This window comes from Magnolia sinica, chromosome 7 (genome assembly GCF_029962835.1).
Source record: "Magnolia sinica isolate HGM2019 chromosome 7, MsV1, whole genome shotgun sequence".
NCBI classification, from domain to species: Eukaryota; Viridiplantae; Streptophyta; class Magnoliopsida; order Magnoliales; family Magnoliaceae; genus Magnolia; species Magnolia sinica.
In genome coordinates this window covers 1953925-1977016 of record NC_080579.1, presented here as the reverse complement: position 1 = coordinate 1977016, position 23092 = coordinate 1953925, and the positions used below count along the sequence as shown (strand labels likewise).

Below are 23092 nucleotides of genomic sequence, written 5' to 3'. Positions count from 1 at the left end.
CAGAGCAACCCCGTTACTCTTTTAACATAAAACCGATGGTTTAGAGTAAGCATGATTAAATCTCTACTTTTACTAATTATAAATAGGCCACACTATGAACATAGTTAATCCAAACCCTAATCATTGCCCCTGAGAAATATCAATACCTAATTCATTCCATAAATGCCCCGATTTTCCGAACAAGCTCTAAACCGCTCATTGGCGGGCCACTAGTTCCAAAACTATAGAATGATGTTCGTCTTACTGGGCTTGACGTCCATCGCGGGAGTCAGACCTGGGCGTTGTTCAGAACTGCTCAACTTGGGCAAAAGGACGAGTGCATGAAAAATGCAAATACCTTAAATGAATGAACTGAAACTTAAGTGAATTGGGTCGTCCACTTTTATCAAAGTTGAGGATTTCGGACCGTCGGTTTACGACCAAACTTTACCCATGGAGTAAGGATATTTCTCTACTCATATCCGTATAGCCACGACCCCGATTGACCATCAGTGACCGTTGAACAGACTTCTAATCATATCTGTCAATCGGCACATCTAAATGGCAAGCCGATTGTGTCTATGCGTAGATCATCACTAGGGCCAACTATATAATGGTGGGTATCGACTCCTACACCCTATAATGGGCTCTAGAGGCTAGAAAAACCCTCCCATAAGGCTAGTATAGTAAAAACCCAATACTTGGGGACATTTACACCAAATCTGGCATTATAAAAGGGGGCTCCTTTGAGGCACCCCTCTCCCCATACGAATTTGCCCTAGAGAAGGAAAGAGAGAAGAGAGAAAAGGGAGAAAGAAGAAAGAAAAAAGAGAGGATGGGAGAGTGAAGGAGGGAGAGAAAGTGGGTCATAGTTGAAGTGGGGCCCAACAAAGTTTCATCTTGCAAATCTCTCCCTCTTCTTCAAGGAAACCCTACACCACAATCGCAAAAACCGCTTCCGTTGATTGTATAGGTAAATTCCTCACCCTTTTTTCTTAAAACCCTTATGTAAGAGAGGATTTGCATAAGGTTCTAACATGCAAGAGTATTGTCTTAGGATTCCGGCCGATCCACACCGAGTTCGGTGCTTCTAGGTCGTTTCCCAAGACTTCAACGATCCATAGGTGCGGACTATTATCCTTAGGTGGCCTAGCACCAATTATACTATGAGTCTAATGATTTTGGTTGCTTGGATGATGTATTTAGAGAATCTAGAGAAAATCTAGGATTTGGATGTTCGTTTGTGGATTGCATGAAATTGTATGTTTTGTTTAGTTTTCATATGATGTTATTCGTGCTTCTCACATAATTAGGTTACCATGGATGATTACATGTTTATGTCTTACTTGATTTCTCATATGATGTTGCCCTATGACATGTATGATTCATTGATTCTTGTGTGTTTTGGTTCTAAGAGTTGTAGGAAGTGCTTAACTTCCTCACTAACCCACACATTACACTTGCACCTTTAGTTCACTTTATGATTTGCTCTGCTTGGTAGAGAAATTGAGATTCTATGTCGGGAGTTATAGACACATGTTTTCACTTATATTAGAGGATAACTATGTTTGTGGCATGTTATAAATTACCAACAACCTTAGGGTTGGTCAGGAAAATGAGGAAAGTGAAGGTGGTCCTGTTGGTAGGACTATCCTGAGGCTAAACCCATGGATTTGGGCGAGTGCGTGTGGGCGACAGTAGTTAGACTACATGGGTCGCTTGTACCCGATGTCGTCTATCACGTGCTTGCCTGACTCATGTGGTCTAGCCTATTTACTGACTAACCTTGTTTAGTCACCTATATATGGAACCTGGAACACCTTACAACCGTTGTAGCCCATCGATAACTAAATTGAAACTGATCCACCGCCTCGTGAGCGAGGCATGGTGGAATGGGACACTGTGGCCGAGCTGTCAACCTATGCTGGGGTGACGCGCCTCCCCGTAGTGACCACGAGCGATCCCACATTTCAGCACTCCCCATGTGCTCGAAGTCGGGGATGGAGAAAATTCGATGAGATCAAGGATCGCGGGGTCTCAGCCTCACACGTTGGGGGGCCTTAGCCTCGTAACCAGTTTAGGGCATTGATACGTGGGGTGTATTAGATTTCCCAACCTGCTGGATGAATGGACTTAACTAAGAACCTGGTTAACATTACCATTGCATTGCACTATCTAAGTTGGCGACTCGGCAGTCGAGGTCGCTCTGAGGGAGTGTTGACATACGCGATCGTTAGATGGAGTCGTTTGAGGGAGTGTTGTGTCGAGGGCATGCATCATATCATCTATCATGCATACGCATTAATAAGATTAGTTAGATGTTTGTGAATGATTGCGTTTCATTAAGTTCATAGTATAACTGATGCCTATTACAACTTAAGACTAATAGCACCCACTGAGTTGATAACTCCCAATCTGGGATGGTGTTTTAAAACACCAACCAGACTCTTCAATAGATGCAGGTGATACAGGGTACGAGGAGCATGATGGCGCGAGACTAGATGTGGAAGACAAGTTGTCTTATTTTTAGTTGATAGGTGGCTCGCCCTAGTTTTGCGGGCGGACTTAGATTACTAAGTAGGGGACTTGGTGAATCATTCTTTTGGACATATTTTGATTGTACTCTTATTGGGCAACGCCTTGTGCGATCCATAGTTATAAATTTTCTTTTGGACTTGTAAACATTTAACCTTTCCAATTATAGTTAACTAGTTGTGAATTGTGATTCATGTTTCAAGTAATTTCAGGCTGCGCAGTTAAACCTGATTAAACGCAAACTAATAAAAATCGGATATAAGTGATGTCCTGGAACTCAGGAGTCGAGCCTATGCACGACCCTCGATTTTCAGGGCGTTACAGCATCGCTAAGTTTTTCGCTATAGAAGGCTACCGGCTTACCTTCTTAAGACAAAACTACCCCAATTTCGACATATGAGGCATCACATTCGACTTCAAACAGTTTGTCGAAGTTGGGAAGTAAAAGAACCGGGGTCATGGATAATCTGTGCTTGATTTCGGCAAAGCTCCTGTTAGCTTCGTCCGTCCACTGAAACTTCCCTTTCTTCATGCAATCTGTGATTGGTGACACAATGGTACTAAAATTTTTCACGAACCGACGATAGAATGTCGCCAGTCCATGAAAACTTCGCACTTCGTGAATATTTGTAGGAACCGGCCATTCTCTGATTGTCTTCACATTTTCCTCATCCGCCCGAATGCCCGTGGATGTTACGACAAAACTCAGGAACAATTGGCTATCAGTCATGAAGCTGCACTTTTTTAAATTTAAATACAGTTTATTTTTAGTGAGCACTTGAAGGACCTTCTTGAGGTGTTCCATATGGGTGGTTTCATCTTGACTGTATGTCAAAATATTATCGAAGTAAACCACAACAAACCGCCCAATGAAAGGTTTCAGAACTTAGTTCATCAATCTCATAAATGTACTAGGCGCATTAGAAAGACCAAAGGGCATGACCATCCATTCGTATAATCCTTCCTTGGTCTTAAAGGCCGTTTTTCACTCATCACCCGACCGTATTCGAATCTAATGGTAGCCGCTCCTTAGGTCCAATTTAAAGAATATTTTTGTACCCTCTAGCATGTCCAACATATCGTCCAACCATGGTATAGAAAACATGTATTTTATGGTGATTTTTTTGATGGCTCGGCTGTCGACACACATGCGCCAACTCCCATCTTTCTTTGGGGTTAATAGAGCTGGTACAACACATAGACTCATGCTCTCTCGAATAAGACCCTTACGGATCAACTCCTCTAATTGTCTCTGAAGAATCTCGCACTCATTCGGACTCATTCGATAATGAGGACGATTAGGTAAACTGGACCCAGGGACAAAGTCAATATAAGGTTGGATATCTCGCATGGGGGGTAACCCATCGGGAAGGTCATCGGGATAGATTTCTTTAAATTCATTTACCAGGGGCCTTAGTCTTTCAAGGATGATGGTAGGTTCGACTTCTTCCCCTTTTATAATTAATGCATAAGTCTGTCCTATTTCTTTGGATTATTTCACGAAGTCCCGTATGGTTAAGAGGAAACGACCTCCACTTTAGAAGTTTCAGGTGGTCTGTTGAGGGTCAAATATTGCATATTAGACCACATTGATTGCATGAATTTATGATTATGATATTACTTAACGGCCTGAATTAATCATGTTTGTGTTGCGAGGTGTAATTGCGAGCTTGGATTGGATCGGGATGCTAAAAGTACGGATTTAACGTTCAGAATGCACCAAGGCAAGGGACGGACTCCAAGGGACCAAGATCGACGGAATTACACACCAGGGATCCGAGGAAATAAAGCCGTTCACGTTAAAGAGGCCCGAAGCTGGCGCAGAATACAAGATCACAGGGTTCTCGCCATCCGATTGGCTCGAAACTTTATACATGGCTCGAGGACCAAAAACTAACTGTACATATCAAATTTCAGCCCTCAGATCATTGTAGAAGTTGCCCAACGGACATATCAGCCCACACATCAACAATTTAAGGCCCACCTGATGTTTGGATCTGCTTCAAGTTTGGGGTCAACGCTTAAAATGAGATGGGTAAGTAGATGGTCGGTGTGGATTTTGTAGAAACATTAAGGGATGCATTTTATGTGACTGGCGTGCACACAGAGCATTCTCACTTGCGTTACACCAGACCGATACCACAGTCAAAACGGACGCTGACCGAGCCTGTTTCATAAACGGCAACTGCTGTAATTTTTGCATGCGAACAGAGGTTGCGGGTGAGTCTTGTGGCCCACCACCGTGATGCAATGAACTGATCCGGACCGTCCATCAGAAGCCCATGCCCCCTATCATCCTCGCCTAGATGGCGGAATTTCAAGAAGCAGCGAGGGTAAGTTTTCGACCGTCTAAACAGAAGACTGATGGTGAATTGAAATGATTCACGGTCCACCACGAATCTGCCCCAAAACCAATCAGGTTCCACTCGTTTTTCGGGGGGGAACTAATGGACGGAGTGGATTTCTCATTGGACTCCGAACATGGACCCCACGACATTCGCTGCAATCGCTAACGCGTAAAATGCCGTGCGTCCAAGAAAACCGGCCGCTGTAGGCTGGTTCTGTGATCCCGATCACGATCGGATTGACAATCCAACCCGTTCATAACACAGAGGGGTGAAAACCAGTCAAACCCATGTTGAATTTGGGTAATATCATACTGATAAAATTCCGCTACAAAGGTCACAAGAAGACTGCTCTGCAGCGTTCATAAATGTGCAGCGTGATTGATTTCGTGGACCACACCAGATCCAACCCCAAACCATCCATCTCTTATCAGAATTGCGAGGCGCATCTAATGGACGTGGTGGATCTCTCCACCGACGCTGATCTTGTGTCCCAACAATCTCCCTAACGCAAGATGGGCAGAGTCCCACGAGGAGCCTGCTACGAATAGTGAAGCTTGGAGGCAGACGACTGCATAAGAGGGAGAGGCTTTGGACGTGGAGGGGGAGCACGGTTTGGAGAGGAGCAGAGGCAGCCGTGAAAGGATGGGATTGGAAGCTGGCAGGAACGTGAAGCTGGAAGAGGATTGAGATCTGGTTCTCTCTGTCCTTCTTGTTCTTTTCTTTCTCTTTTTATTTTTATTTTGTTGCTTTGTTCAGCCCATTCATGTGTGGCTAAACCTCTTAGCTAGGGCTAACAGGTGAAGCCTGTAGTGAGATGAGAGATTCTATTCTTTGCTTTTAATGTAAACTCATGAACTGAATTTGTTTTTAGTTGATTATGAAAGGAATGTGTTTAGTCTTTAATGGTCTATTGTGACTGAAATTACAATGGGCCTGCAATGGCTTTGAGTATTTCTTTTCCTTATTTTGATTGTGACGTCAGGAAGCCCTGTTGTCTGCCATCGTCTCCTGGGCATGGTTTGGTGATGGAATCCATTCTAATTCATATACCTTTCATCTCTTTAAAATTATATCAGAGGAAGTTCAGTTTAATTTTCATAATTTTTGAAGCAGGCATAAGATCTCCGTGATCTCTACAAGTGGATCCTCTGAATCCCTAGTTTCCTTCCTCTGAATTCCTTAAGTTTTACATTAATCTCTCACCATTATTCATCAATTTATATTTGATTTAGATTGCATCTTAGGCTAGTTCTATTTCTACCTAGTTTCAGAAAACGTACAAGTTTCAGTCCCTGTGGATTCGACCTCGGTCTTACCGAGTTTATTACTACATCACAACCCTATACTTGGGGAGTGAACAAGGAGTGTTGAATGAACAAGTTAATGCCGTAAACAACTATCAAAGACCTTTTACTAGACCTAACTCCAATACGTACAATCCTGGTTGGAAAAATCATCCAAACTTTAGTTGGAGGAATGGACAAACGGCTACCCCTCAAGGTTTCTTCAATTAAAATCCAAATCAAGTGAAACCTCAAGAGGGACCGGTTCAAAATTCCATACAAGAGCTGGCTCAGGCAATGCAGGGAATTACAGATTTTATGCAAAAGATAGATTCTCGTATGACGGTTATAGAAAAGGGGATGCTTCCTGCACAACCTCTCCCTAATCCTAAACCGCAGTACGAGATCAATGATCCCAGCTCTTCAAATCAGATGGGGCACGCTAAATCCATCACCACTCTTAGGAGTGGAAAGATCATTGATAAAACTCTTTCGGTTAGGCCCGAAAAGCCTCAAGAATCAGAAGAGGACAACAATGATAGATCTAGTGATGCCCCATAAAAATTAGAACCGGAACTTCTAGAGAAGCCAGTTGCTCCATTCCCCCAATGGTTGGTTTCACTAAAACCTCTCTCTAACTCTCAAGATATCCTAGAGGTGTTGAAACAAGTGAAAGTCAACATTCCTCTACTTGATGTCGTGAAACAGATACCTTCATATGCCAAATTCCTGAAAGACCTATGCACGACCAAACGACGACAGAGCATTCAAAAGAAGATCTTCTTGACCGAGAAAGTGAGTGCCATCCTAAAGCAAGATGTGCCATAGAAATTCAAGGATCCCGGTAGCCCAATCATATCATGTGTAATCGGGGACCATCGAATTGATCATGCACTTCTTGATTTAGGAGCGAGCGTCAATCTGATTCCCTACGCGGTATATAAACAGTTAGGTTTGGGTGAATTAAAACCCACCCTAACGACACTACAACTTGTTGATCGCTCTGTTCGTGTACCAAGAGGGATAATCGAGGATGTGTTGGTCCAAGTTGATAAATTTTACTACCCTGTAGATTTTATCATACTGGACACCGAACCCATCAATAACATAAGCACTCAGATCCCCGTCATTCTTGGCCGCCCATTCCTTGCCACTTCAAATGCAATTATCAATTGCAGGAATGGTGTCATGACTATGTCTTTTCGGAATATGACATTGGAGTCAAACATCTTTTTCAATAACGGCAGAAACTTAGAGAAGGATGACGATTTCCATGACATTAACATGATTGACTCTTTCGTGGAAGATACGACACCTCTAACCTTATCCTCCGACCATCTAGAGACGTGCCTGGCCCACTCCCATGATTTTGATGATGACATGATTAGGGAGATGTGCGCCTTACTTGATACTGCACCAGTACTTGAAGTTAACCGGTGGAGGCCATAATTTGAAGAATTGCCATAAACCGATGTAGTGCCTCTACCGTCTAACCTCAAGCCGCCGAAGCTTGACCTAAAACCTTTGCCCTCTGATTTGAAATATGCCTATTTAGGTCAAGATGAGACATACCCGGTGGTGATCTCTGCCCACCCAGAGAAAGAACAGGAGAGTATGCTCATATCTACTCTCATTGAGCATAAAGGAGCCCTGGGATAGACGATAGCGAACCTCAAGGGAATCGATCCCTCGATTTGTACTTACCGCATATATCTTGAAGATAATGCAAAAACCACTCGGTAACCACAACGTAGACTAAATCTAAACATGAAGGAAGTGGTTAAAGCCGAGGTTCTTAAACTATTGGACGTGGGTATTATATACCCTATATCTGATAGTCAATGGGTGAGTCCAACTCAAGTGGTCCCTAAGAAGTCCAAAATCACCATCGTAGCCAATGCTAATAATGAACTCGTGCCAACTAGAGTCACTACTGGTTGGAGAATGTGCATTGACTACAGGAAGTTGAATACCGTCACAAGGAAAGACCACTTTCCTTTACCATTCATTGATCAAATCCTGGAAAGGTTAGCTGGTCATTCCTATTACAATTTCCTTGACGGGTATTCGGGCTACAACTAGATAGAGATATCTCCTGAAGACCAGGAAAAGATCACATTTACATGTCCCTACGGCACCTTTGCCTATCGAAGGATGCCATTCGGACTATGTAATGCCCCTGCCACCTTTCAGCGATATATGCTTAGTATCTTTTCTGATATGGTGGGGCAATATCTAGAGGTCTTCATGGATGATTTCTCTGTTTACGGTCCATCTTTCAGCAAGTGCTTGGAAAGTCTTAAATGTGTGCTGAAAAGATGTGAAGAAAAGAACTTGGTACTTAATTGGGAGAAGTGCCATTTCATGGTTCAGAAGGGAATTGTCCTTGGGCATATCATCTCGTCCAAGGGAATCGAGGTAGATAAGGTAAAAATCGATCTTATCTCTAACCTACCTCCACCCAAGAATATCAGAGACGTGCGATCCTTCTTAGGGCACGCAGGATTTTACAGGCGATTTATAAAGGACTTTAGTCTCCTCTCTCGTCCTTTATGTAATCTTCTTCAAAAGGATGCTCCGTACGAGTAGACTGAGCAATGCCAGGAAGCTTTCACCAAGCTTAAGGGCACGTTAACCACTGCACCTATCATGTAGCCACCTGACTGGAGCCTTCCTTTTGAGCTTATGTGCGACGCTTCTGATTATGCTCTTGGGGCGGTCCTAGGCCAGAGAAAAGATAAGAGGCCCTACGTCATTCATTACGCAAGTAAAACTTTAAATTCTGCCCAGGTGAACTACTCGACTACGGAAAAGGAACTCTTAGCTGTAGTGTTCGCCTTGGACAAATTTAGGTCCTACTTGATCGGATCCAAGATTATTATCTACACAGATCATGCGGCACTTAAGTATCTTCTTTCTAAGAATGATTCTAAGCCCCGTTTGATATGATGGATCCTTCTATTCTAAGAATTTAATTTGAAAATTAAAGATAAAAAGGGAGTAGAGAACGTAGTGGCCGATCACCTCTCTCGCCTTAATACTTCTGATTCCCTTGAGGCGACCCATATCAATGATATGTTCCCTGATGAACAACTATTTAGAGTCTCCCATTCTCCTTGGTTCGCTGATATTGCTAATTATCTTGCCACAGGTTCCATACCGACACAGTGGACTGCGCAAGATAAGAAGAAATTCTTCACCGAGGTGCGCAACTTTTTCTGAGATGATCCTTATTTATTTAAATATTGCACAGACCAAATTCTAAGGAGATGTGTACCAGACGATGAGCATCAGAGCGTCATCTCCTTCTGTCACTCACAGGCCTGTGGTGGTCACTTTTCTGCTAAAAAGACCACAGCCAAGATTCTGCAGTGTGGCTTTTACTGGCCTACTATATTTAGGGACACTCATGAGTTTTGCAAAGCTTGTGAGCGTTGTCAAAATTTGGAAGCATTGTCCCGTCGAAATATGATGCCTTTGAATCCCATCCTTATCATTGAAGCATTTGATTGCTAGGGCATCGATTTCATGAGACCATTCCCCCAATCGTTTGGAAATCTGTACATTTTGCTCGCCGTGGATTATGTCACTAAATGGGTCGAAGCGATTCCGTGTCGAACTAATGACCATTGCACGGTCATTAAATTCCTAAAAGAAAACATCCTTTCTCGATTCGGAACGCCTCGAGCCATCATTAGTGATGGGGGCTCACACTTTTGTAATAAACCATTTAAGAGCTTAATGAAGAAATACTGTATCTCTCATAGGGTGATCACCCCATACCATCCACAGACAAGTGGACAAGCTGAGATTTCCAATAGGGAGATCAAACACATTTTGGAGAAAACGGTTAACCCAGATCGTAAGGATTGGTCAATCCGATTGACCGATGCCTTATGGGCATACCGTACTGCCTTTAAAACCCCTATTAGAATGTCCCCCTTTAGACTTGTCTATCGGAAAGCTTGTCACTTGCCTGTGGAGCTGGAACATAAAGCGTACTGGGCGATCAAAAATCTTAATTTCAATCTGGACAATGCTGGCTCGCCACGCAAACTTCAATTGAATGAACTTGAGGAAATCCGGAATGATGCATACGATAATTCGAGAATTTACAAGGACAAAATGAAAGCATTTCATGACCAACACATTTTGCGAAAATCATTCATGCCTGGTCAGAAAGTCCTTTTGTACAATTCTCGATTACATCTCTTCCGGGTAAACTTCGATCTCATTGGACCAACCCTTATATTGTTGTTACTGTTTTTCCTCATGGGGCCGTTGAAATAAGAGATCCCGACAATGGCAAGGAGTTTAAAGTCAATGGACATCGATTGAAACCATTTGTCGAGAAATTTGATTCAGAGGACATGTCCATGCCCTTGACTGCTCCTGTTTACCAGGATTGATCTCCTAGTCTGATGGAGGTATAGGTAGGTTTATCGCTTTCATAGGACTAGGGTAGTTGCTTTATTTGTCTGGCTGAAGACGTAAACTTAGCACTCCTGGGAGGCAACCCAGCTCTTCATTTCATTTCGTTTTATCATTAGTTAGTTCAATGTTTGTGGGTAACATTTCTGCAAACCCTCACGAGACTACAACTTGTCCACTAGGGGCAACCTAGGGGTTTAAAGGCTTGTTGCATACGCTAAATGCAATCGAGAGCACCTACGAAAGTGGTATAGGTAGGATTTTATTTTTGTTATTTTATTTTACTCTGTTGGTTTCTCTCTTGTGCTGACCCGCTCTTACGTAGATATCTTTGGAAAGCCTCTTGATTCTTTCATCCAGGTACTATCTTTCCATCACTCCTCTTATATTTTCGTTGTCCTATGTGCATTGCATGCTTATTTCTTTTACATTGAGGACAATGTAGATTTTAGGTTGGGGGTGGAAAATTAGATTTCCTAATCAGCGTTTTCTTGGTCTTGAGCAAGAATTGTGAAAATTTTTAATTTTTTTTGGACTTTCTTGTGAATGCGAAGGGATTTTGACGGCCATCTAGGGTACTTGGAATTTCAAGATACGTGATGTTGGTAATTTAAGACGCTTGGAGTCCGTATTTGTTGGATTTCATGGTTAAGTTTGAATTGTTAATCTAGAATTAGAAGTTGTAAACATTAATTGAGTTATGATCTTACATGTCACATCTCGCTTACACATTAAGGTTTCATTTGATATTGAAGGATTAATTTGGTGATCACTAAGTTTGAAAGGAACCAACCTGAGAAATTGAAAGGATTGGGTGAATAGTCTACACCATAGGTTTGCTCCCTATAGGTGTAGATTTAATTATCTATGAATGATATGTGAAAAAAATTTTGGGTGTACAGTCTTCATCATAGGTTTGCTCCCTATAGGTGAGGATTTGATTCCCCTTCTTGGCATTACTTTTAATGAAAAAATTAAAAATTAAAAGAATAAAAAGATAATGTGTGAGTCAAGTTTGAGTTATCGTGAATTCTCTTATTGGTTACTAATGATATCCTTAAATAGAGAGGTGAATCTTAATGTTAACAAGTCAAGATTAGACTATACATCCATGGAATTCAATGTTTAGAATTGTTCTAATTGATAGACTAATATTTTGAACTTAATTATGAAGTTGCCGTGAGTCTGATATCAGGAGAAAGTAATGCCAACATTCATGATTTTTTTTCTTAAAATTCTAGTATTTGATGTGTTATTCAAAAATCACTCGAGTGCATATAAATTGTCCTGTAATTCTCAACTTATTTCTTGCATACTTTGCTCGGGACTAGCAAAATGCTGGTTGGGGGTTGTGTTGAGGGTCAAATATTGCATATTAGACCCCATTGATTGCATGGATTTACGATTATGATATTGCTTAACGGCCTGAATTAATCATGTTTGTGTTGCGAGGTGTAATTGCGAGCTTGGACTGGATCGAGATGCTAAAAGTACAGATTTAACGTTCAGAATGCACCAAGGCAAGGGACAGACTCCAGGGGACCAAGATCGACAGAATTATACACCAGGGATCCGAGGAAATAAAGCCGTTCACGTTAAAGAGGCCCAAAACTGGCGCAGAATACAAGATCACAGGGTTCTCGCCATCCGATTGGCTCGAAACTTTATACATGGCTCGAGGACCAAAAACTAACCGTACATATCAAATTTCAGCCCTCAAATCATTGTAGAAGTTGCCCAACAGATATATCAGCCCACACATTAACAATTTAAGGCCCACCTGATGTTTGGATCTGCTTCAAGTTTGGGGTCAACGCTTAAAATGAGATGGGTAAGCAGATGGTCGGTGTGGATTTTGTAGAAACATCAAGGGATGCATTTTATGTGACTGGCGTGCACATAGAGCATTCTCACTTGTGTTACACCAGACCGATACCACAGTCAAAACGGACGCTGACCGAGCCTATTTCATAAACGGCAACTGCTGTAATTTTTGCATGCGAACAGAGGTTGCGGGTGAGTCTTGTGGCCCACCCCGTGATGCAATGAACTGATCCGGACCGTCCATCAGAAGCCCATGCCCCCTATCATCCTCGCCTAGATGGCGGAATTTCAAGAAACAGCGAGGGTAAGTTTTCGACCGTCTAAACGGAAGACTGATGGTGAATTGAAATGATTCACGGTCCACCACGAATCTGCTCCAAAACCAATCAGGTTCCACTCGTTTTTCGGGGGGAACTAATGGACGGAGTGGATTTCTCATTGGACTCCAAACATGGACCCCACGGCATTCGCTGCAATCGCTAACGCGTAAAACGCCGTGCGTCCGAGAAAACCGGCCACTATAGGCTGGTTCTGTGATCCCGATCACGATCGGATTGACAATCCAACCCGTTCATAACGCAGAGGGGTGAAAACCAGTCAAACTCATGTTGAATTTGGGTAATATCATACTGATAAAATCCCGCTACAAAGGTCACAAGAAGACTGCTCTGCAGCGTTCATAAATGTGCAGCGTGATTGATTCCGTGGACCACACCAGATCCAACCCCAAACCGTCCATCTCTTATCAGAATTGCGAGGCGCATCTAATTAACGTGGTGGATCTCTCCACCGACGCTGATCTTGTGTCCCAGCAATCTCCCTAACGCAAGATGGGCAGAGTCCCACGAGGAGCCTGCTGCGAATAGTGAAGCTTGGAGGCGGACGGCTGCATAAGAGGGAGAGGCTTTGGACGTGGAGGGGGAGCACGGTTTGGAGAGGAGCAAAGGCAGCCGTGAAAGGATGGGATTGGAAGCTGGCAGGAACGTGAAGCTGGGAGAGGATTGAGATCTGGTTCTCTCTGTCCTTCTTGTTCTTTTCTTTCTCTTTTTATTTTTATTTTATTGCTTTGTTTAGCCCATTCATGTGTGGCTAAACCTCTTAGCTAGGGCTAAGAGGTGAAGCCTGTAGCGAGATGGGAGATTCTATTCTATGCTTTTAATGTAAACTCATGAACTGAATTTGTTTTTAGTTGATTATGGAAGGAATGTGTTTAGTCTTTAATGGTCTATTGTGACTGAAATTACAATGGGCCTGCAATGGCTTTGAGTATTTCTTTTCCTTATTTTGATTGTGACGTCAGGAAGCCCTGTTGTCCGCCATCGTCTCCTGGGCATGGTTTGGTGATGGAATCCATTCTAATTCATATACCTTTCATCTCTTTAAAATTATATCAGAGAAAGTTCAGTTTAATTTTCATAATTTTTGAAGCAGGCATAAGATCTCCGTGATCTCTACAAGTGGATCCTCTGAATCCCTAGCTTCCTTCCTCTGAATTCCTTAAGTTTTACATTAATCTCTCACCATTATTCATCAATTTATATTTGATTTAGATTGCATCTTAGGCTAGTTCTATTTCTACCTAGTTTCAGGAAACGTACAAGTTTCAGTCCCTGTGGATTCGACCTCGGTCTTACCGCGTTTATTACTACATCACAACCCTATACTTGGGGAGTGAACATGGTCCCTCTGGATCAATAGGAGCCAATATGGTCTTCCGACCGTCCTTGACGAAGATATATATGTTATCTCTCTCTTTATGAGTGGCGTCACGGTCAGATTGTCAGGGCCGACCGAGTAGTATGTGACATGCTTCCATGTCATCTACATCGCATACTACTTCATCCTTATAATGTTTGCCAATTGAAAAGGATATGGTGCACCGTTCAGTTACCTTTGTTTCGCTGACCTTCTTGATCCAACCGATTGTATATGGAGAGGGATGACGCTCTGTTTTCAATTACAAATTTCCCACCATGACCTTAGAGACGATGCTCTCGCTGATCCCACTGTCAATGATCATGTTACAAACCTTTTGATTCACCGTATACCTAGTGCGGAAGATGTTATGCCGTTGTGGATGCACTTCTTTTCTTAGCGCATATAATAGTCGCCTCACGATGAGCGACTCGCCGTGATCTTGCTGAACCCAACCTGAATTATCTACCTCTTCCTCGGTGGTATGCTTCTGTTCTTCAATATTTGAATCTTCATAAGTGTTATCAGCACTGCCATCATTAATGGCGAGGTTTGCCACTTTCCACTGGGGACAAGTATTTGATAGGTGGCCCGGTTGGCCACGACGATAACAGTTATCGGGCCTTGGCCAAGCATAGGGGTTCGGGATTCTACTTGGACCAGCAGTAGTCGATACGCCCCTCTAGGGTTTAGCTTGCCCGCTTCCCTGATCTCGGTTCTCAAACGTAGGAGGTTGAGTGTGTGCTCCTATGGGCTCCTTCCCCTTAGGCTGTGCAGTTTCCTGAGGCGAACCTGTCACAGGGATCCTTGCAGTAGGATAGGTCTGTGTGTTAGGACGTTCAAGTTGCGCTTCTGCCCGAGTAGCCAACTTGATCACATCATTCATCGTCCAGACGGACTGCATTTGGACCCGATCCTGGATAGCCATACGCAATCTACCATTGAATCAAGCGACTTGCTGCGATTCAGTCTTGACCAAATCGTTACATGCCGCCAGGCGGTAAAATTCTTCTACGTATTCCCTCACTGACCAACTACCCTGTCGACAATTTTGGTATTATTAGAATAATACCTGATCGTAATCGTCAGGGAGGAATCGGGTACGTAGTAGCTACTTCATCTGTTGCCATGTGCTGATTGGTGCTTTTGTCTGCCTGGTTCGCGCAAGTTGCAGTTATTCCCACCAAACTAAAGCTCCTCCTTTCAACTTGTAGGCCACAAGCTTGACGTTCTTTGCTTCGGGGATGTTTATATAGTCGAAAAATCGCTCAACCTAAGAAAGCCAATCGAGGAAATCTTCAATATGTAGTTGACCATTGAAGCTAGGAATATCAACCCGCATCTTGAATTCTCGATCCGTTCGATCTACTCGATCGCCACCATGTCTGGGGTGTTGGAAGATTATGTTATCGATTTCCTCCTCACTGGAGCCCCCTTCCTCAGGAATGACCCTTGGATGCACGGCCGGTACTATCCTGCGATCAGGGCGATTACGAGTTTCAGCAATGGGTGATGGAGGATTACCACCAGGAACACGGAGTTATCTTAGGTTTTTCGCCAAGAGATCCGCTATGCGGTCGATGGAAGTCTGCAGCCCTTGCATGGCTTGCCGATTCTCTCATTGCGCTACTTCGAAAGCTGTCGTCGTTAAAGGTAAATTCCCTGGAGCACCATCCATGAGATTGTTGCCTGACCCGTCGTTAGAAGCCATCAATCCGAGGAGAAACCTTGCTTTAATACCAAACTGACGTAGGGGAGGACGTGAGGTCGAGCACCGTCTTCCTCAAGAGGATAACTATTTCGAATCCACAGAACTTCTCTGGACTCCTCACAGAGACTTTTCGAATCCACGAGGAAAGAAAGCATAAAATAGAAATAAATTCCAATAAATTCGAAATTGATTAATGAATGCATAAAAACGAGTTCACAACCCTTTAAATAGAGGTACCAAGCAATGGGAAAGAAATCAGAATCAAACTACAACTCAAACTCCTAGAATCTGTGACTTACTATAAATAGTAAACTTACTATTTATAGACGGTCATGATGTCTACTAGTGCCCAAGGTTTTCGGCCAAAAATAGTAAGTGTCCTATTTGGCTTCACCAAACCGTTCTCCTAATTATTCTAAGCTCTTTTCACGTTGGGCGCAACTCCTAAAGCCCGATGGATGAAGAGTTATAATCAAACTAAAACTTACTATTTATAGTAAAAACAAAATTAAAGCAGGGAAACGACCATCGATCAAAGGGTTTTCGTAATTCTGGGCTGTGCAACCCAGCGTAGCAGGGTTGGTTGGCTAAAGTAGCTCGTTCTACCCCAAAATCATATATTTTACGTCAGATAACTCATTCCGGATTGCGAGATACGCCCGATCTAAGGTCCGATGGTTCGGATCACTTCTGTCGTTGACCGGGCCTTTTCTGATCCATCTTGGCCATGAAACTGTCTGCGACCCGCTCTACATAAGATGTTTACTTGTCATCCAATCTATTCATATAGGATCACAAAGACATGGATGAAAAGAAAGCACAAATATCAGCTTCACCCAAAACTTATGTGGCCTACAAGATTTTTACAATGGTAGATGTTCAATTGATACTGTTTCTTTTGGTGTGGCCCACTTGAGCTTTTTAAATACTTCACTTTAACAAGGATGGACGGAGCGGATAAAATACATATATCAATCCGCTTCCTCTCTTAAGAAGCACATCGATGGTGGGCCCACTGGAGTGAATGCATGAAGTTGATCTTTGTATTTTGAGTCGTCTATGGGTCACGAGATTCCACGTGTGGGATATCTTTGAAAAAAAAGTAACTGTGATGCCTTTTCTATCACATCATATACGCATCTTTCACCTCTGGTGGGTCCCGTTACATTTAATTGGACGCGGATTGCGTCCTACCCCGCCCGGACGGTAATCCGTCCGGGCAGGGCTCCGTGGGGCCCACCCTGATGTATTACCGTCCCGACAGGGCTATGTGGGGCCCACCGTGATCTAAGTGTTTTATTCAAGCTATTAATCGTTTTTCTCAAATCATTTTAAGGTATAAGCCAAACACTGAGCAAGGTATAGACTTAAGTGGATCACAAAGTGAGGATTTAATTTTCACCATTAAAACTTCTTAGGAGTTGAAGAAGCTTCGGATCAAGCTAATGTTTGTTTTTTCACTTCATCTACGTTTACATGACCTTATTAATAGGTTGGATGATAATTAAAAAAAAAAACATCACGGTCGCACTTAGAAAGGTTTCCACGGTGGGTGTCATTATCCCTGCAGCTTCATCTGGTGTGGACCTGTTTTAATTTTATTTGCATGCCTTGAAATGATCTGAGAAAAGCGATGAAAGGGGTGGATAAAACACTTACATCACGTTGAAGCATTCCATAAGTTTTCCTTCTCTTACAGTGCCGTTTATTTACTAGGCCGCAGATCGATTGGATAGGGTCGCCTGATAAAATGGGTTCTTCAAAACAATAAACGATCCATGATGGTCTCTAACAAATGGATGACTCAGATTGTTAGTTGGACTTATTTATGTGCGAACAATCTGGACCGTCCATTTTATAAGCTACTGATTGAATGCCTGGATTTGTCTGATTTTTTGCTTGGTAAGCCATAGCATAGCTTTCAGAGCTAACCTCGTTCTCTACATTTGCATCTCTCTCTCTCTTCTTTGCTTCTCTACATTTGCATCTCTCTCTCTCTCTCTCTCTCTCTCTCTCTCTCTCTCTCTCTCTTCCATACCTTCAAAGTCCTTCCCATTTCCTATATTTACACCCCTTTGAAGTCAAATTCCTCCCTTCTTTTCATCACTACCAAAAGCAGAAAACATGGTTGATTCGATCGTTGATCCACTGGTCTCACTTGCCATAGAAAAATTGGCCAAAGTTCTTGAAGATGAGGTGGTTTTGTTGGTGGGTGTCACCAACGAGATCAAAAAGCTTTCCAGTACGTTCACCTCGATCCAAGCTGTGCTTAAAGATGCTGAAACTCGGCGAATGAAGAACGAAGCAGTGAAGGACTGGTTGGAGAAGCTCAAAGACGTGGCCTATGATGTGGATGACATACTAGATGAATGGATGACGGAAGCTCTCAAATCACAAGCACCTGATGAAGATGGTGTGTCCTGTTTCAGTAAGAAGAAGGTAACAAGGTTCCTCTCGCCTGTTAACTGCTTCAATCATGTCGCGTTACGCCACAAAATTGGGAGTAGGATAAAGGAGGCGAGGGGTAGATTAGATGATATCGCCAAAGATATGAGCCAATTTCATTTTATCACGATAAATAGTGGTGTGAGTGAGAGGGTGGATAGCGAAGTGAGGCGGGGAGAGATCAGAGAGCGAGAGACAGGATCCCTGCTTGACCGACCGTCACTTGCTGGCAGAGAAGAAGAAAAAAATGAAGTCCTAAACTTGTTGCTGAGGGAGAGTAGTGGAGAGGTGAATGAGGTGCCGTTTGTCATTTCTATCGTTGGAATGGGGGGGTTGGGGAAGACCACCCTTGCTCAGATTGCCTACAACGATGAGAAAGTCAAGGAACATTTCCAGAAGAGAATGTGGGTATGTGTTTCTGAAGATTTCGATGTGAAACGGATTACGAAATCGATCCTAGAATCTGCAACCGGGTCTGGTTGTGAGGATCTAGACGTGGACGTGTTGCAAAGTCGCCTCCATGAAATGTTGCATGCAAAGCGATTCTTGCTAGTGCTTGATGACATTTGGAGTGAAGATAATGAGAAGTGGGACAGACTGAAACTTCCCTTCCAAACTGGTGCATTAGGGAGTCGAATTGTCATAACCACTCGTAGTGAAAAGGTTGCATTTGCGATGGGAAGGGGTCACATGTACAAACTGGCAGTCTTATCCGATGATGATTGCTCGTTAGTGTTCTGGCGTAAAGTGCTTGAGCATTGGAGTGCCGAAGAGCAAGAGCGTTCGAAGTTTGAAGAGATTGGAAGGGAAATCATAAAGAAGTGTGGAGGGGTGCCGCTTGCAGCAAAGACAATAGGGAGTGCCATGTGGTCGAGAAGGACAACAAGGGAGTGGGTGCTTGTCTTGGAAAGTGACATATGGAATTCACATGATGTCTTACGAGGCATTTTACCAGCTTTGTTACTCAGCTACCATGACTTACCTCCTGCTTTGAAGCAATGCTTCGCATATTTCTCCGTCTTCCCAAAAGATTCATGGATGGAAAAGGATGTGATAGTCAAATTATGGGTGGCACAAGGTTTCATCCGCTCTGAGAGAAGCAGAGATATGGAGGAAATTGGTAGGCTGTATTTTGATGATTTACTAAGACGCTCGTTGCTCCAAGATGCAGAACTCTATGATAGCAAGAACCGTTGCAAGATGCATGATTTAGTTCATGATCTTGCACAATCTGTTGCAGGAAGTGAGTGTTCACAGGTGGAGATCGGAGAGCAAGCCTCACCGAACCTAAATAATCTCCGCCATTTGTATTTAATTGACAGTGATGACGCTGGTGACAAAGCTGATGAAGCCACTTGGACCACCTTGTATGAGGCTAACAAGTTGCGGACGTTGCGATTCATCTCAAGAATCCCCAGGGAGCCAAACAATTTATTTCATCATTTCAGGCACCTCAGGGCATTGGACTTGACTCGCACTGGCATTCAGAAATTGCCTCAAACAGTAGGAAAATTGAAGCACTTGAGATATCTTGATTTATCAGGGACAGAGATCAAGGAGTTGCCAGAGGAGGTCAGTAATTGTAGAAATTTACAGACTTTGAAACTCAATGGGTGTTTTATGCTTAAAAAACTGCCTAGAGGGATGGGGAAAATGATTAGCCTTAGACATTTAGAAATAAAAGCCACTAGTAAGTTGAAGTACTTACCGCAGGGCATAGGGAAACTAAGTAGCCTTCGGACATTAACAAATTTCATAGTGGGGGGTGACGAAGAAGGATGTAAATGGGGAGAACTGAAACACCTCAATCGTCTTCAAGGATTTCTTTGGATTACTGGCTTGGAAAATGTGAGGAGCAGAGACGAAGCTAGAGAGGCAGAACTAAATAAGAAGCAGTACCTTCATACTCTAACCTTCGAATACAACCCCATGGGTGATGATGAGCAGAAGAGAACAGAGGAGGTGCTTGAAAGCCTGCAGCCCCACATAAACTTGAAAGAGTTGGTAATACCGAGATACGGAGTTTCCAAGCTTCCCAAGTGGACAGGGGATCCGGTTTTCTCCAATCTAGTCAAGGTGTACCTCTCGTTTTGTTATAAGTGTACGCAATTGCCCGGTCTTGGGAAACTACCATCCCTTAAATACCTTGATATTAGTTTCCTGGAAGAGGTGAGAAAGGTGGGTGGTGAGTTTTGTAGGGATGATAACAATGACGAAAGTGGTGGTGGTGGTGGTGTCTCATTCCCAAAGCTGGAAACCCTCTCCTTCTCAAACATGTCAAAATGGGAGGAGTGGGAATTGAGAGGTGAAGATGATGGAGAGGTTATGCCATTACTCCTGGAATTACGAATAGATAGCTGCCCAAAGCTGAAGGAGTTGCCCAGCAATCTTCCACCGCTCCTCCAGAAGCTGACTTTGTATAAAAGTAATGTTGGAATGTTATCCGGTGTGCCCTTACCCGTCCTCCCCAACCTTAACCATTTGAAGATTCGTTATAATCCAGAGCTGACATCGTTCCCATGTGGTTGGTTGGGACAACTCAAAGCCCTCCAAACTCTGGATATCTTGGAATGTCTAAAGTTGAGGTCTCTAACAGAGTTGCAACACCTCACCATGCTTCAAAATTTAGTGATCTGGATGTGTCCAGAGTTGAGATCTCTACCAGTGGAGTTGCAACACCTCACCATGCTTCAAAAATTACACATCTACGATTGTCCAGTCTTAGAAGAACGCTGCCGAGAAGGAGGAGAAGATCGCTACAAGATCGCACACATCCCCAATATCAGATTGGGTCGCCGATAAGAGGAGTTGGAGAGAGAAATCAACGATAGCTTTTCATTTGCTTCTCTTTCCCCAAACTGTGTTGTTGCTGTGTGTGTAACTGCTCTACCTTCCCTTTTTTTTTTTTTTTTTTTTTTATTAGGGTAAAAGGATGTTCATAGATGTTTATTGCCTTTTTATTTGCACTGGAGGTCAGGTTCTTGCCCCCCTCCATCTTATGTAATTTTTCTGTTTTATTAATAAAGTTTATGCTGCGACCGTCCACCATCACACGCACACACACAAAAACACTACAGATCATGTGACCATGGCTATACAGTTGCTTTTATTTTTATTTTTTTCTCAAAGATTAGTTATATAAGATCATGAGATAGATGGGCCACATGTATATTAGATAGTTTATCAATTTCTCTTAACCGTCCATTTATTTGTATTTTCCCTTCATCGAGTCTTTATTCACCTGTTTGATGATCGAGCCTGAAATTTGTGATTGAGCCTGGAACGTAAGCTCAAATGAGCATGACCAGTGTCCTGGCAGACAGGTGGGCCTCTCCTGGAGCATTGACGGTCCTGATGAAGCAAGACTGGTAGTTTAAGGCACCCAGTCTGAACAAAGTAGGATACACTTTGTTAAAAAATAAATAAAACCTCTATCTTTAAGAAAGGCATTCTCCTAAGATAATCGACCACTTTCAATAGCCTTGCATGTGCTACATTTGCCTATGTAACTCCCAATGTGATTACCATTGCAGTGGATCATGTGCTCCAATCATGCCGTTTTGGATTCATCATTTTCTCCATGTTTTACAAATGGGTCTCTGAGTCAATGATGCATGCTTTTACACCCCCATTAAAGGAAAACTTATTATTTAATTCTTAAATATAAAAATATACATTTTTTTTTCTTTATGCTATTATTTTGATTCTTAAATGTGTAAATATATGTATTTTAGTTCCTTTCAAAGGATCATTAAAAAATTCACTATTTTTTTCATATTTTCCAATGTTTTCTAGGATAGGTGTTACATTACATGCTGTTAGGCCTCCAATCAAGAAAAACTTATTATTTTTGCATCTTTTTTTAATAATTATTTAATTATTAATTATATAAATATATGTACTTTAACATTTCTTGAAGTTTCATTGAAAAATTTCACTATTTTTTCATGTTTCTTAAATATTTTCTTTAATTTGCAACACATTAGCATTGGAAAATCAATACATGTTTTCATATCTCAAGCCAACAATACATGTAATGATACCCATATTGTGAACATTTGTTGCAGATCGCTAACTTCGCAGAATGTTGAAAGGAATTGAAATTTCCGTTAATATTTCAAGTAGTTTTTTGAATTTTTATTGGTACAGGGTTGTTGTTGTATTTGCCAATCGAGTATTTAAGAGGTGTGGCAATGAGTCAAGTTTGGGTCTAGCAGGGGTCAGCCGAAGCTCTGCCGTTTGCTAAACTGGCCAAGAATTCCAGCCCAAACCCTATCCCTGGTCAGTTAGCCTATGGCTTAACATGACCACTTAAAATTCATCAAGTCCAAGCTCAAGCTGACCTGACCCAGTTAATCATAACTAGATTGGGCTTCATCAATATGACCACTCTCCAATTTTGGAGAATGAATTATGGGGCGCAAGTGATGTAGAATGTGGTACATATACATTTCTAGCATGGTTGGACCAAAAGAAGGTGAATCGTATATTGGTCATAACTTTTGATCCGGATCGTTATGGGGCACACAACCTATCAATCTTTACTCTAACGAGCCATCCGAAGTGAACCGACCCACAAGGTGGGTGTGGGTCACACCTGTCCATTTCGTCAGAAAACGCTCACTTTTAGTTCAAAAACAAAATTTAGAAAAATTACTATTTTTAATATATTAGAGTTATAATTTTATTATTTTTGGTAATTACGAATTTTGGTGAGTTTGAGTTAGAGTTTGACTCTAAAACTTCTTCCTAGATTTGGTATAACTATTTAAAGGATTGTAAATTCATTTTTATCATCAATCAATCAAATTTCAAATTTACTTCTATTCATTTCTATTTTT

The 23092-nt window shown here is 42.4% G+C and overlaps 1 protein-coding gene across 1 annotated transcript in view; it reads left to right on the top strand.

Annotated features, from left to right (window-relative positions):
• The window catches only part of LOC131250798 (disease resistance protein RGA2-like), a 175491-nt gene extending 154036 nt beyond the window's left edge, over positions 1–21455 (top strand). The window contains exon 5 of the mRNA XM_058251117.1: positions 20275–21455. Coding sequence (XP_058107100.1) covers positions 20275–21053 — 779 coding nt within the window. The 3' untranslated portion in view covers positions 21054–21455. The remainder of the gene's footprint in view (positions 1–20274) is intronic.
• The last annotated feature ends 1637 nt before the right edge of the window (positions 21456–23092 follow it).